The sequence below is a fragment of the Nasonia vitripennis genome, chromosome 4, assembly GCF_009193385.2.
Source record: "Nasonia vitripennis strain AsymCx chromosome 4, Nvit_psr_1.1, whole genome shotgun sequence".
NCBI classification, from domain to species: domain Eukaryota; kingdom Metazoa; phylum Arthropoda; class Insecta; order Hymenoptera; family Pteromalidae; genus Nasonia; species Nasonia vitripennis.
In genome coordinates this window covers 19924038-19937613 of record NC_045760.1, presented here as the reverse complement: position 1 = coordinate 19937613, position 13576 = coordinate 19924038, and the positions used below count along the sequence as shown (strand labels likewise).

Here is a 13576-nt window from a genome sequence, read left to right as displayed (position 1 = left end):
TACATTATTATTTACAATGTTTTCCTTCTACGACGTTTAAGCATTTCGTCTTTGGTTTTCGCGTCGGTTGCGATCCACGCATACTTATTACTATATTTATAGGTATCGCAGTAATCCCTGTGAGGGATCGCTGTAGAGTATTTGATTAACGGCGGATTATTAGGCAAATCAAAGTTGATTCTTTTGTTGGATTGGTGTCTGGAGGCATGATATAATATAGGAAGATTATTATTGTCTTGGATTAAGCCGTTTGCATCGAAAAATGTGAATAAATGAGGGGGGATATATTCGGAGTTTCTATGGCGGATGTAGGAGTGTTCAGGTGTATTTGAGTATGATTGTAGGTAATGGTTATTGACCTTTTTTAGATTTGCATAATAATCACGCGTTAATTTGACAATAAAGTTGTCGATGCGAGGGACGTTAGCCACGTCGTATATGTGTTTGTTACTAATGAAATGTTTATTTTCGTAGTAGCAGTAGCGCTCAAATTTGCGGATTTTTTCCATTAAGGAAGCACTTACGTTCCACCAGATCGGGGCGGCATAGGTTATGATAGGGCGTATCAGGAGGAGGTAACAGATTACCTTGCAACGCGGAGCTAGAGATCTGCAGAAAAATAGTCGCGCGTATTTTTTGAAGGCATTACGGGCTTTTTCAAGTTGTGTACGGATATGAGTATTTAATCGGAGTAGATCGTCAAGTATCACTCCTAGGTAGCGGACTGTTCGTTTATGGTCAACTTGGATTTGTTTATTGTCTATGGAGATGTTGATATGGAAATTTTTGATATCGGTTCGTTTATTGTTGCCTATTGCATTAAGTGGTTTACGAAATAAGATTGTTTCACATTTACTCGGGTTTATTTTAAGATTCCATTCAAGATAAAAAGAGCAGGTGTCATTAACGAGTTTTTCAAGTTTGTCTTGGGCTATTGACGGTTGTTTGTCCGCTACTAGGATGATTAGATCATCTGCGAAAGCCGTAGCATAGGAGTTGCCTGTGCGATTTGCGTTAAAGAGTGTGGGGCTTTGTAGGTATATATATTAAAAAAAAGTGGAGAGTTAACGGTGCCTTGCATGAGACCTTCTATTATGTTAAATGCGCGGTTAGAGATGTGTTCGCCGTCCCAAGTGACAAAGGAACGACCGAAGGTCATTTGCCATACTATTTCGATTAGGTCTATTGGGAACTTAAGACTGTGTAGGATGTAGATAAGACCATTTATCCAGACAGAATCAAACGCTCGTTGCAAGTCTACGAGGCAGGCGCCGACAACTTCTCCTTTATTTAAATGTTCGTAGATTTCGTCCAGGACTATGTGAATGGCATGGGTAGTGGAGTGTTGGTGTTTAAAGCCAAATTGGCAGTCAGGGATGATTTGGTTGTTATTACAGTGAGCCAATAATGAATGATTTAAGATCATTTCATAAACCTTACTTATTGCTGGTGTGAGGCTGATTGGGCGATAACTCGTGGGGTCGTCGGGTGGCTTGCCTTTTTTGAGTATCGGGAGAATTTTGGCTATTTTCCAACGGTCAGGGTAGTATTTAAGATTGATGCAATTGTTAAAGAGAATGGTGTAATGACTGACGAAAGCTAAGGGTAAATGTTTAAGCACAATCGGAGGTATATTATCTAAGCCGGAAGATGATTTATTGGCAAGTTTGGAAAATAGGTGGTTAGTTTCGAGAATGTCATAAAATTTAACGGTGTTTGGGATGAATTCCGGTTTTGTTGCAGGGTTATCGTCGGAAAATGTGGTTATTGGGCTGGAATTATTAGAAACTGTATTTATTAGTTCGTTGACTTTGTTATCTACTATCTTTTTAGAGAGAGAGAGAGAGAGAGAGAGAGCGAGAGAGAGAGAGAGAGAGAGAGAGAGAGAGAGAGAGAGAGTGTTCGTTATAGTATGTGGGGGAATTTATTTTTTCGTAGAATGCACCGATTATACATAGGATGTCATCTGGCTTTTCAATATTTGTTTTCAGAGAGACGTAGGTCGGGTGTGCTTATTTCACTTGATGCAATTAGGTCGTCGTTTATATCAACTGAGAGAGTGTCGATTTTAATTTTGTCTTTCGGGCGAAAGAATCTATTTACTTTCGGGAAGAACATGTCAGAATTTCTGTGGTCTATCTGTTTAAATTGAGAGTTCCAATAGCTTGTATAAGAAACTTTGTATTCATTCTTGATAGATATATTGATTTTATTTTTAAGATGTTTGAGAAAAACTATATCGTATTGATAGGGAGCGCGATCTTGACGGTAGCAGTTATTGATAGCTGTGATTAGGAACGATTTAAATTTATGGAGTTTTTTAATTTTTTGGTTGATGTAGTTAAGCACGTTATCTGAGGGTTTATATTTAGGGACTGTTTGCTGAATTTCGTTTATAATGCTTTCTTCTAATTGGTCTAGATATTGGTTTATTTCATTAATTGATAAGTTTCTGTTTTGGGGGATTTCAAAGGTATTATTTTTTGAAAGATTATTTGAGAATTTACGCCATTTTGTTTTTTTGAAAATGAATCTGTATGTTGTTAACGGATCAATTGTTTGAAGGCTTGTACAGTTATATATGTCGATGGTAAATAGGAGCGCTCGGTGGTCGCTGTTATAGTCTAAGATCGGTGATATTGAGTCTACTATCAGGGATGCATAGGTCGAGGTACGAGTTATGGCTAGGGAATGTGGGTAGATCAGGGGCTAATATTAAAGCGCGGTACATGATACTTTGGTTGTCGTACCAATTTTTCAGAAGTATGCCTTTGGAGTTATTATTAGAGTCGCCCCAGAGAGAGTGACGAGCATTTAAATCGCCGGCCATGATGTAGTAATTGTTGGGGGAGGATAAGTCTAGTTTATTAAATAGGTCGTCTAGTTCGTGTATGAATTTTTTTTTACTTTGATTGTTTGCATATGCAGCAATAATGAATAGAGTGTTGTACGAAATTTTTATCGATGCGATTGTGTACTCTAAAATCGAGTTGGATTTGGAGGATGGGGTGTAGATAATGTCATGCGGTATGTGTTTTTAATAAGAAGGGCAGTGCCGCCACCTTTTGACTTAGCCGATCTGTCCGTGCGAATAAAGTTGTAGTCCGCAAATTGCACTCTGTGCCTATTATTGAGCTTCGTTTCACATATCATGATTATATCGAGGTATAATAGCAGCAACCCGCGCGTATGTTATGAAATCATAGTACTTATAGGTGTCCGCAAGAGTGCGCGAGTGGTGCAGGTCTTGCCAAGCCGGGCTTTCTCTACTGATCTAAGTATATACTGGAAACGGGCTTTGCGATTCTTTTTACAAATTCACAAACGCAGTGTGCAATCAAAGATAAAACGCCGCGAAGAACCTTGTGCTCGTGAGAAAGAGCTTTCAGTGTGTGCGCCAAATTGCCAGCGCACCCGGTTGTTGCATTTTTACGGCGTAAGGAGCCAAACGAATGCGTGCGAGTATACGCTTTATTTCCAGTTAAACGGAAAGTAGCCAACAAATGAAATGCTGAAACTCCAGTGAATGCTGCAAGGAGAGATTAGAGTCGTTACATACGATCGCTGAAATGTAAATTCGAGCCGAATCACGTAGTTCTGCAGTGGGGACGATATGCGAATTATGAGCTAAACGAGAAATTGAACTGCATCGGCGAAAGGTTTCGCCATGGTGATTCGATGCAAACTATCGCTCCGGCGTGTACGGTTATGAATAGCCCCGTCGGCTGAGTTTTCAGTTTTGGACAATAATAGTCGGGCGAATACGATCGGCTCTTATTTCCATATGCGGGGATCCTTGCCGGTGCTGATTGAAATCGAGTTTCGTTACTGTTCACTACGGAAAAGTTTTGGTCGCTTGAAAGCATGCATAAACAAACGAAACGCTTATTCCATCAGCGAGTACTCGATCACCTCGAATTCCCGAAATACGACGCGGAGAAAAAAGCGCATCATCATCAGAGACGGCACGGAGTCTGGTGCATCTCGCAGGGGTTAATACACTCTCTCCTTCCCTCTCGCTTTGGCGGAATGTCGCAAAAAGAATAATCATCAAATTTAATAGGTCCCCAGAAGTCAGCCGATGCCTCGCTCCCGACGAAAGCTCCCCCCGCCCGTCCCTTGGCGCAGATCCAGCCGGTCGCGTAAAATATAGCTCTCGCGAGAGGGGGATCCGCGTACCTCTATATATGCAATTTTCGTCGACGTCGAACGTGCCGGAGTCGTTTAGCGCGACACGATCCGCTGGGCTGAATCCGCGGGAGACTCTTTTAGAATTTCGAGCAGTCGTTCGCTCTGATGCACGATGGCTTTTGGAGGGAAAATTTTTTTCTGGAGAGGAATGCGCGCCTGCAGAGTTATGTATAAGGATCGCTGGGAAGCGGTGGGTGGGCTCGACTTGTATATTAGAATATCGAACAATGCTAGATTTTGATTTAAAAGACAGTTGCGATTTTAATGCGGGATGCTCGCTTAGATTTCCATCTACTTGCCGTTCGTTACTGACATTGGTACCTATATTTTGTAAAAAAACAAAACTACGACGATGTATGATAAAATACTTTGTATATATTAGCTAGTAGAAGAGATTATATATGTTAATATTAATCATCAAATCCGAATCATTGCAGAGACATAATATACAAACGTACCCATACCTACAATAGTTAGGGGCTGCGTGATCATTCAACTTTAATGATTTACATAAACTGTTCATTTTTTTCTCCAGCGAGACTTAACTTTGGGCATTGTTCTCCGCGCTTCATTGTTCGACTGGCACTTAAGCTTAAGCGCGCCGCAAGCAGCTTTGTCCGGCTTATTTTATTTATATGCATTATATTTTCTCGCTCATGCATGTATAGAATTTTTTCATTCGCCGTTTTCACCCGCTGAGTTTTCTGTGTATGCGTATGACATAACAATAGTACAGAGTAAGTATGCGAATGTAATTTTTGAGGAGCAGTTGGTCGAAAGAGCTTCTTTGTCTTTGTTATAGGGTAGATGCGCCAAGTATGAAACTGCTTAGCGAATTTGACTATGACTTTGGATTAAGACAGTGAAAATTGCACAACCTGGAGGATTTACTTGCTGTTATAGAGGCTATTGATTTTCTGTGCGGTAGGGCCATTAATTTTGCAAACTTTTCAGATAGTAAGGCAAACCGTCAAAGCTAATCGGTGTACCCTTGTTTGCCGTAGATTTGATCTATACTTCCAAAATTCATCGAAATCAGAATAGACAATGTCTTTTTTTAAGCTATTGTAAGCGTTTGAAAGTCTTACATTTAAAAAACATGTCTCGCTCCATATTGGGAAAAAGTGCGTAATTTTTCGGAAGTTCAAACATCAAACTAAACTTGGGAGTAAAAGTCATTGAACTTACCTGATATCGAACTGTCGCGAAGCGGAAATTATTATCTTTTGACAGCTCCATAAAAATTAGGAAAACAATACTTTCCAATCAACTTTTTTTCCTCTCGCTCGGGTAACCCGGCCTCGGAGTATGTCTTTCAAAACGTCAAAAACTGCTAACCTACCAGGCGCAAGGGCCATAATCTCGCGTCAGAAGCTGAGATCATATGGCATCCCGTGTACTAGGCACCGTTCCGCGCTGGGCGCATCTCCCCTACTTAGTGAAGTTTGAAGTTTGTTTATACATCTTTTCTGAGAAATTTGAATCATTTTTATTTTTTAATCAGAAAAAGTTCGCTTTATCAATGCATTTATTTAATAACTCTTATAATTGTTCCAGAAACTTTATCGAGTAAAAACTTTTGTAGCCTCAAAATTTGAAATGAACAACATCTGACGTATTCCGATATATCGTTCTGGAATACGCGTATGTATTTTTTAGAAATAATAATAAAAAAAAACAAATATTTACATGCTTTTTAGAACTTCAAAAATGGAACAATTTAAATTGCAAGAATAATATTGGGAAAACGTAACGATCACTTTACACACCGATATTTATACACTTAGAAAAATCATAAATATGAATTAGTTGTTAATCATATCATTTGCGATCGACGGTATGATCGCGTTCCTTCTTTTTCAACTTTCTCATTCTGGTTATTTCTCATCGTTCTTGAAATAAACAAAAAATTTCGGGAAGAACGCTCGGGAGGTTCTTTCAATGAAAAGCTTTACCTCGATTTCGGTAAACCGTTACTCGACAACTAGCGCGGCCGCCGGCTGGGAGCCGCGAGTTCAATAAACGCGCGGATTTCTGTTGTCTGTTTCTGGCGCGCTATGGAGTTGTATCTGTGGCGCAGCACGCGTACACAAAGGGACAGAAAACACGTGTTTCCGAGCACCGTCGCGCGGAAATTGGATTTTCAAGCTTGTTGGCTCGACGCGCGAACTTTTTTCTACGCGGCCATGCGGCGAAAGCTATAGGGAGAGAGTCTGCTATAGCGACCGCGATGCGTACAATGAGTATCGGGAAGACTTGTTTGATTTTGGATTTGAATGTTTTGTTGAATAACATTATGTTATTTATTAAAAAGCCTATTTTTTGGAAACTGTTAAAATAGGTATAACTGTTCTAATAGCATACGAAACCAAAAAGTCCCTTTTTGACACTCTGTGTGCGAAATGCCTGATTTTCACACTACTAGTGCGCGAAATTTTGAATTTCACGCACAGCGTGCGCGAAACTCTGAATTTCGCGCACGCTCATCTGCTAAGAACGTAGATTCGCACAATCGTGTCAAAATATAGTATACGAAACTCGTGCGCGTAGGTGATCATCACACTCGCTTTTTTGTCAGCCTCGCTACGCTCGGGCGACAAAATGTAATATGCTATTTTAGGTTATTAATAAACATCTAGAAAGTATTGAATTTGTTTGCTGCGTGTGAACAAGTTTCAATTGTATGAAATTGAAACATCAAGTAACAAGTCTCATCAGCCATGTTGTAACGCCGCCATATGCGCGGGAAAATACCTAGATTCGATTCGTTATATCAAAAAGTGCGTTTACACCTTGGGATGATACTTACGGTGATGCAATATGCGACGAAATGTTTTTCTATTTCTGAACTTTTCCGAGAGTTTGAACTGTAAATAAACTAAGCTTTCATGCAGTTTGTAAAACTCATTAAACTTGCTGATAAGATGCGGACAGTATATGTTACGATCGAAGTGCACGAAAGACCTACCGCGGACGAATACCGTGTAGTATTTTCTGACTTTGTGTGCGAAGTTACATTCTTGAATGCAGAGCGCGTGCGAAGTCAGGAGTTTCGCGCATGCTCCAGTTTAGTGCGAGAATCCGGCATTCCGCACTCTCTGAACATCCAGGCAAAATCGAACTTTGCCGAGTATAAAAAATTATAAATTAAATCTTCACGTTTTATTCGTATATTGTTTCAGGTCAGTTGAAAATAGCTTAACATCAAAATCAAAGAAAAAGAAAGAAACTGATGTACCTTCAGTATCGTTTCTTTTATGCACTTAGCGCGAAAATAAGTAGGTATATACCTATAGTTCTTTGAAAATCAGCAATAGTTGGTGCAGACACGAGGCGAGGAAATTAAAGCTCAGATCGGTCCACTCGTGCAGCCTGCTTTACGAGCAGCCAAAAGAAGAGAGGTAGAGATACCCTGTAACTTAAGAAAACCGTACACTCGTGCACACTTTTATGCTCTTGGAGCGTCGACGTTTTAATTATCTTCATTACGGCCTCGTTTCGCTCTTAATACCCGAGGCGTGTGCATATAATATCAGGGCTGCTACGAAAAATGCGCGGATTATATTATAAGAGCGTCTCTTTGGTGCAGTTATGATGGTTGGTTTCTCAACAATCAGAAAAAAAAAACATTTTCTCTAATTCAAGCACTTGCAACAATTATTTGACTGAATGAAAGCCTTCTCAAGATCAAACGATCACATCGTTTGATGTGAGTGTTTTAATTATTTGGAAATCTTTATTAATACGAGATGATCTATAAGCAAGATTGCAGATAAGAGTTAACAATGAGTGTATTGTTATAATAGATGGATAAATTGTCACTTATCGGGCGGGTTATTGATTAAATGTACATATGTAACCTCCTATATAATTCGAGTTTCTTGCGAGAAACAAGGGAAAAAAGAAGACGAGGGGTGGGGGAAGGGAGAGAGGGAGGAGGGGACACAGCATAGAAGAGGCTTTTTATCGCTTCAATAAAGCTTCTGGATATTGAAAATTTAACGTCGCTCTGGTGAATTAGCCTTCGATATTGCGATAAAGTAGGTGTATAGAGCATGTGGAACATATTATATACGCACGCAGAAAGCGCGTTTCGAGAAATTGAAATAATTATATGGTCGAACAAGTTGTGCTTCTGCAGCCAACGGACGAATAGGAGGACACATTATGATATACTGATAACATCATGGTTGCAATTACATTTTACAAGATTGCCTGGAAGATTGAATGTGGCTCTCGAAATTACGCGGGAGCCGAGCTAATGGACGATTCGAAATTGAATGTCAAATAAACTGTCAAAAACACTCCCTCGTATTAAATATGGGGGCGGATGCGAGAGGAAATTCGTATACAGACTCATTAGCATGAGACTTATTAGATTCATATTAAATACGTAGAAACGTTTGTTTTATCTTACACATGAATTCGACGCTGTCAAAAGCTCGCTCTCCATCCATCAAATGCAGGCTGTTAAAAAACAATGTATCGTCGGCAACAGAATTTACCTTCATTACGAAAAAATGCTTTCATACGTTGTAAATTCATGCACCAATAATTATAATGTCCTACTACATTGTATAGTATAATATAATAGAGAAAGCTCAAAACCTTCCGCGCACGGAAAATCCCCGCAAGCGAGCGATACAATCGATAAAGAGAGTCCAGATATACGCGCGGGACTTATCCCAAAACGAGCACAGAGCGCGAGCCGAAAGCTGCACACATCTCATTTCATGGCACATCCGGCGGATTGGTATAGCGGATACGCATATAGGGGCCACATAAACGCCACACTCGCTTCTTCCCGAAAACCATTCGAGCAGCTTTAATTAGCCAATAAAACCGGTCTGCGCTTGGTCCGCTCGTTACAGCATACGCGCGTGTTTTACGATTGTTGTGGCCCAATAACGCGAGCTGGTGTCTGTTCGAAAGAGAGCTGGTGCGCTAAATTTAGAATTAGCCTCGCGCATAGGTATACATCCTCGATTCACATTGCATTCGTCAATAGAATTATAGACAAGCGACGGTTTTCACTCCTGATGCGATGCACTCTGCTCCCCTTGTAGTAGCGCGTTTACTTCTTTTATTTATAGCGAGCCTGCGCGGCCTTTTTTCCCTCGTCCCGCCGATGCGCCGCGCTGACTAACTATAACCCGCAGTCTCTATGCAGTCTCTATGCAGTCTCTATGTTTATCTAGCTGCATGCGGTATACTTATACTTTTCTCCACGAGATGTAAGTCGCGACTATTACGTTGAAGAGTCAGAGTTGCCGTTATTGCTCGTGCTGGGTTTTGCATTTACTCTGGCTATAGCGATCAAGCACTCCTATACGCGCGTAAAATTGAGCCCGTGTTAAGCTAAACCATGTCGCGATTTGTTGTTTATACATTATACCCTGTCGTGGCGCGATGATTTTAGAAACGTGGAATAAAACGCCGCACGTTTTCGAAAGTAACGAATTTACCTATACCTATATGTATACACAGATAGGTTCTGTAAAATTACAAAATTCTGAAATATGTTTAATAAGTTTAAATATGATAAAAACAAATTTACGATACCAAGTTGTCATCGTAACGTAGTTGAGTTTTAAGTTGTGTCAATATCTCGCAGCCAATGAAAGTTTGAATATAATGTTTCAAAATCACTCACTTCAAACTTATATTATTATTCTGCGAGATATTATGAACATAAAAACCTTGTGAAATAATAGATAATGTCGTTATACCGAGGGGGTAACTTATAAACCGCTATAGCAACATGTCTTTATGTTCAACCCCGAACGCTCTTCACGAAGCTGTGGTGTAATTTTTTATTTATTATTTTTCATCGTTATGAAAGTGGTTGAATGTTTGTCTGCATCCGTTATCCGTTATCCGTTTTCTGATTATCGGTTTATTATCCGTTTATCTATATAAAAAATGTGTAAGGGTTAGGTCATAGGCGCGCAACACAATCGGCAATCTTTTTTCTTTTCTATTCCATTTCAACGAATTACCAAAGCTTATTTTATGTTCCCTGGAAAATTCCAGGAGCGGTTACCAAATAGAGATCTGATTGATAGCACTTTTATAATTTAACCACAAAGCATGATTGTTTAAAAAAACTTGAAGAATTGTTGCAACGCGTGAATCACTTATAAACTAACTCAATATATTATAATACTCGTCTTTAAAAATAATAATAATAATGTGTCTCAAAATCACGTATTTCAAACTTTATTCCCTGAGGTATATATTTGCATATATAAACTTCAAATTTTGTAAAATGATAGATAATTACATTACGAGGGGCAACCATGTCGTGGTTTATCGTTCTTTTGTTTTTATTATTTGTTGAATGCAAATTAGTACCTTTTTTTGTCTATTATTTTGTACAGCGCGAATTCTGAATTCAAATTGACTTTCAAGCTCTCTGAATGCAAATTTAGCTTAAAGGAATTTTTTCATCAGTTTATAAAGATAATCCTTACAACGTGGTTAACAAGACTAATAAACTAAATTTCGCACTAGTATTATATTATAAAGGCTTCGTTATAACATCGCTTGATTATTTTTCACCTCATTAGTCGCGAGCTGCAATGACAGCTGCAATGACAGCTGCAATGACAGCTGCAATGACAATGTATTTTCAGTAAAAAGTTTCTTACTTAGTTTATCAAGACGTATTGTGTTTGTATTCATAGTATACGTAAATATTACCAACATATATAAACTATGTGTACTTTTATACAATGCGGTAACGAGTTGTCTTTTTATATAGCGCTAGCAGTAACTACTTCAATAGTTTAGTTGTTCAGTTGTGCAGCTCGACTTTTCTATACAGAAGAAGCGGGCAGATAGAAAATGTTGAATTGAGTGGTTTAAATTAAGCTAACTCCTCTATATGGTAAAGAAAGAATTGTGATATATATCCTTTCCATTGTAAAGCACTCTGTTATAGAGACATAACAGTGAAAGTTAAATATAAGTATCGAATTTTTTTTATAAGAAACCTATTCTATTATCGATAATAATGATTTATTATTGATTATTGATTTTCAACGAAAATACTTGAAATATGATTTTAAAAAATGATATTGCAGCCACAAGTACTATCACTTTGGGCCAACTATAGATTATAAAAATGAAGGTTTACCGCGCTAGTTACAGCAGTACTTATTGCGCAGGTAACAAAAAATTCATTATTTATACTTAAAAGCAACCAGCTCTCATGCGAGTAGATAATAAAGGAACAAAAGTTTCAGTTCATCCGTCGTTAATGTAGAGACCTACAAGCCTTGCTAATTTGATAAAAACACCGGGAACATTCTGTCAGTGTCACATACAGCTGTGGAGGCCGTCGGGCGTCGATATATATACGATACTTACACGCCGTCCTTTTTTGCACATATATACATATACTCTCTGCTAGTGACTATAGTCCGGACCGCTGCGTCTTGCGGAGCATAAACAAAAATACGAACGTCTCTCGTCTCGTGGGAGAGTAGGTACTTTAGTAAATAATTCGTCGTCTGACGTGCGACGCTGCACGAAAATTGATGAAAGATATTCATTATTCAGTCGATCGCCGTTGTTACCAGCTGCAGTTGCCGACTTGTATATTGATAACCGAAACGTTATAACATGGAAACCGCAAAAAATTTAGAGCAGTGCGAAGAATGGAGAAAACGAGTGAGTTGTATATAAGTGCTTACATTATTATCTCAGGGACGCTGTGATTATTATTTTCTATGACGTTGCTGTTGCGTCAAGTTTTGTAATTTTTTTTAGGTTATGAGCTTGTTTTGTTTTTGTTTTTATTTAGTAGACGATTAGCTTTTCAAGATTTATTTCACGAGATATTAATGTGAATAGAAATAAAACCTTAGTTCTATCGCTTTGAGACGAATAATTCATCTTTGATGCTCTTTTTAACCATTAAAATTCAATGTTATACTTTTCTTTTTTTTAAATAAGGCATTCCTTGGGCCTCTACCACCAAGTTTTTTAAGGATAGAGAACACATGGAGTGGAAATCAGCAAGAAGAAGCAGATCGACAGGCTGCTTTTGCCTTACAACAAATGCAGAATCAAACAATGTCGTTGATGGGCAGACTCACAATAACAGTAGTGCAGGTGATATATTATTATAAATGTATGGCCAAACATTGATTTCAGTAGTCAGGAGACTTGAAGCATTTTTTTTAGGCAAAACTTATAAAAAATTATGGATTTACCAACATGGACCCCTATGTTCGATTGCGAGTTGGTCACACAATTTATGAAACACATACAGACAGGAAAGGTGGAAAAAATCCACACTGGAACAAAGTCATTCAAGTGTAAGAACGATAAGAATCGTAAATGTCCATCCTTGTACCCATTGAAAAAGGAAAAATGTTGATGAATTGTTTTAAAATTTAGCTTCCTACCTCCTGGTGTCAACAAAATATACGTAGAAATTTATGACGAATGCTCTTTCACAATGGATGAATTGATTGCATGGGGTCACATAGATATTCCAAGTCAAGTCATTGAGAAAGGTACAACTTATGAAGACTGGTACTTACTCAGTGGAAAGCAGGGAGACAATCTAGAGGGTTCTATTAATTTAGTTTTAAGTTACCACGTAAGTCAATTTTGAATGTAATTTTTTTAAGTTTGAAACCTCTGTATTTTTTGAAGAATATTAACGTATTATGAACTTTTATTCTACTAGGCGAGAAACCCAAAGGCCTATATGGAGATGCGTCCACCCGTTGTGATGGTGCCATCAACAAATATGGTTGGAAGTATTCAACCATTTGCACCAGTAAATGTTTATACTGCACCTCCAGTCAATCCTGTGCCACCTGTTCCTGCAAGTTCTTTACCAAATGCTGAAGTCGAATTGAAACAGGTACATTTTATTTTAGTTTAATGCACTTGAAATTACATATAAGATGAGATAAAAATTATATAATAGTCGTTTTTTTTATACTTCGTAATTAATTCATTATCCTATATTAACTAATTTTTTTTTAGATTTCGGAAATGTTTCCAAATATCGATAAGGAAGTAATAAAATCAGTTTATGACGCGAACAACGGTAAGAAAGACACAACAATCAATTCACTTCTTCAAATGGTCGAATAAAGATATCTTGCTACTTCAAAAAATCAACCAAATCTCGCGCTTAGCGTATAATCGCCAATGCCATATTTGTAATGTTTTTGCTGTAAAAGTATTATTTGCAATCAAGATGTAATATATTTGCACATTATTATGACTTTCATGTCGTTTATTTTCCTCAATAGCCATCTTCTAGAGTACTCAGAATAGAACGATGTTAAAAGTCCAATAAAATTACATAATATACAAGGTTAAACAGGTATAAGTAATTCACATTCAATAGAAGAATGAA

At 38.2% G+C, this 13576-nt stretch overlaps 1 protein-coding gene across 3 annotated transcripts; it reads left to right on the top strand.

Annotated features, from left to right (window-relative positions):
• The first annotated feature begins 11506 nt into the window (after positions 1-11506).
• LOC100115445 (toll-interacting protein-like) lies at positions 11507-13447 on the top strand. Of its 3 annotated transcripts, none has more exons than XM_008214974.4 (7): positions 11512-11677; positions 11755-11865; positions 12151-12309; positions 12382-12515; positions 12598-12802; positions 12893-13072; positions 13198-13447. In XM_008214974.4, the coding sequence occupies exons 2-7, from the start codon at positions 11818-11820 to the stop codon at positions 13306-13308; spliced, it is 837 nt and encodes a 278-aa protein (XP_008213196.1). In that variant the 5' UTR covers positions 11512-11677; positions 11755-11817; the 3' UTR covers positions 13309-13447. The 3 variants fall into 3 exon arrangements, with proteins under 3 accessions (XP_016844513.1, XP_008213196.1, XP_008213197.1); XM_008214975.4 differs by having other exon boundaries at positions 11513-11681; XM_016989024.3 differs by having other exon boundaries at positions 11507-11865.
• The last annotated feature ends 129 nt before the right edge of the window (positions 13448-13576 follow it).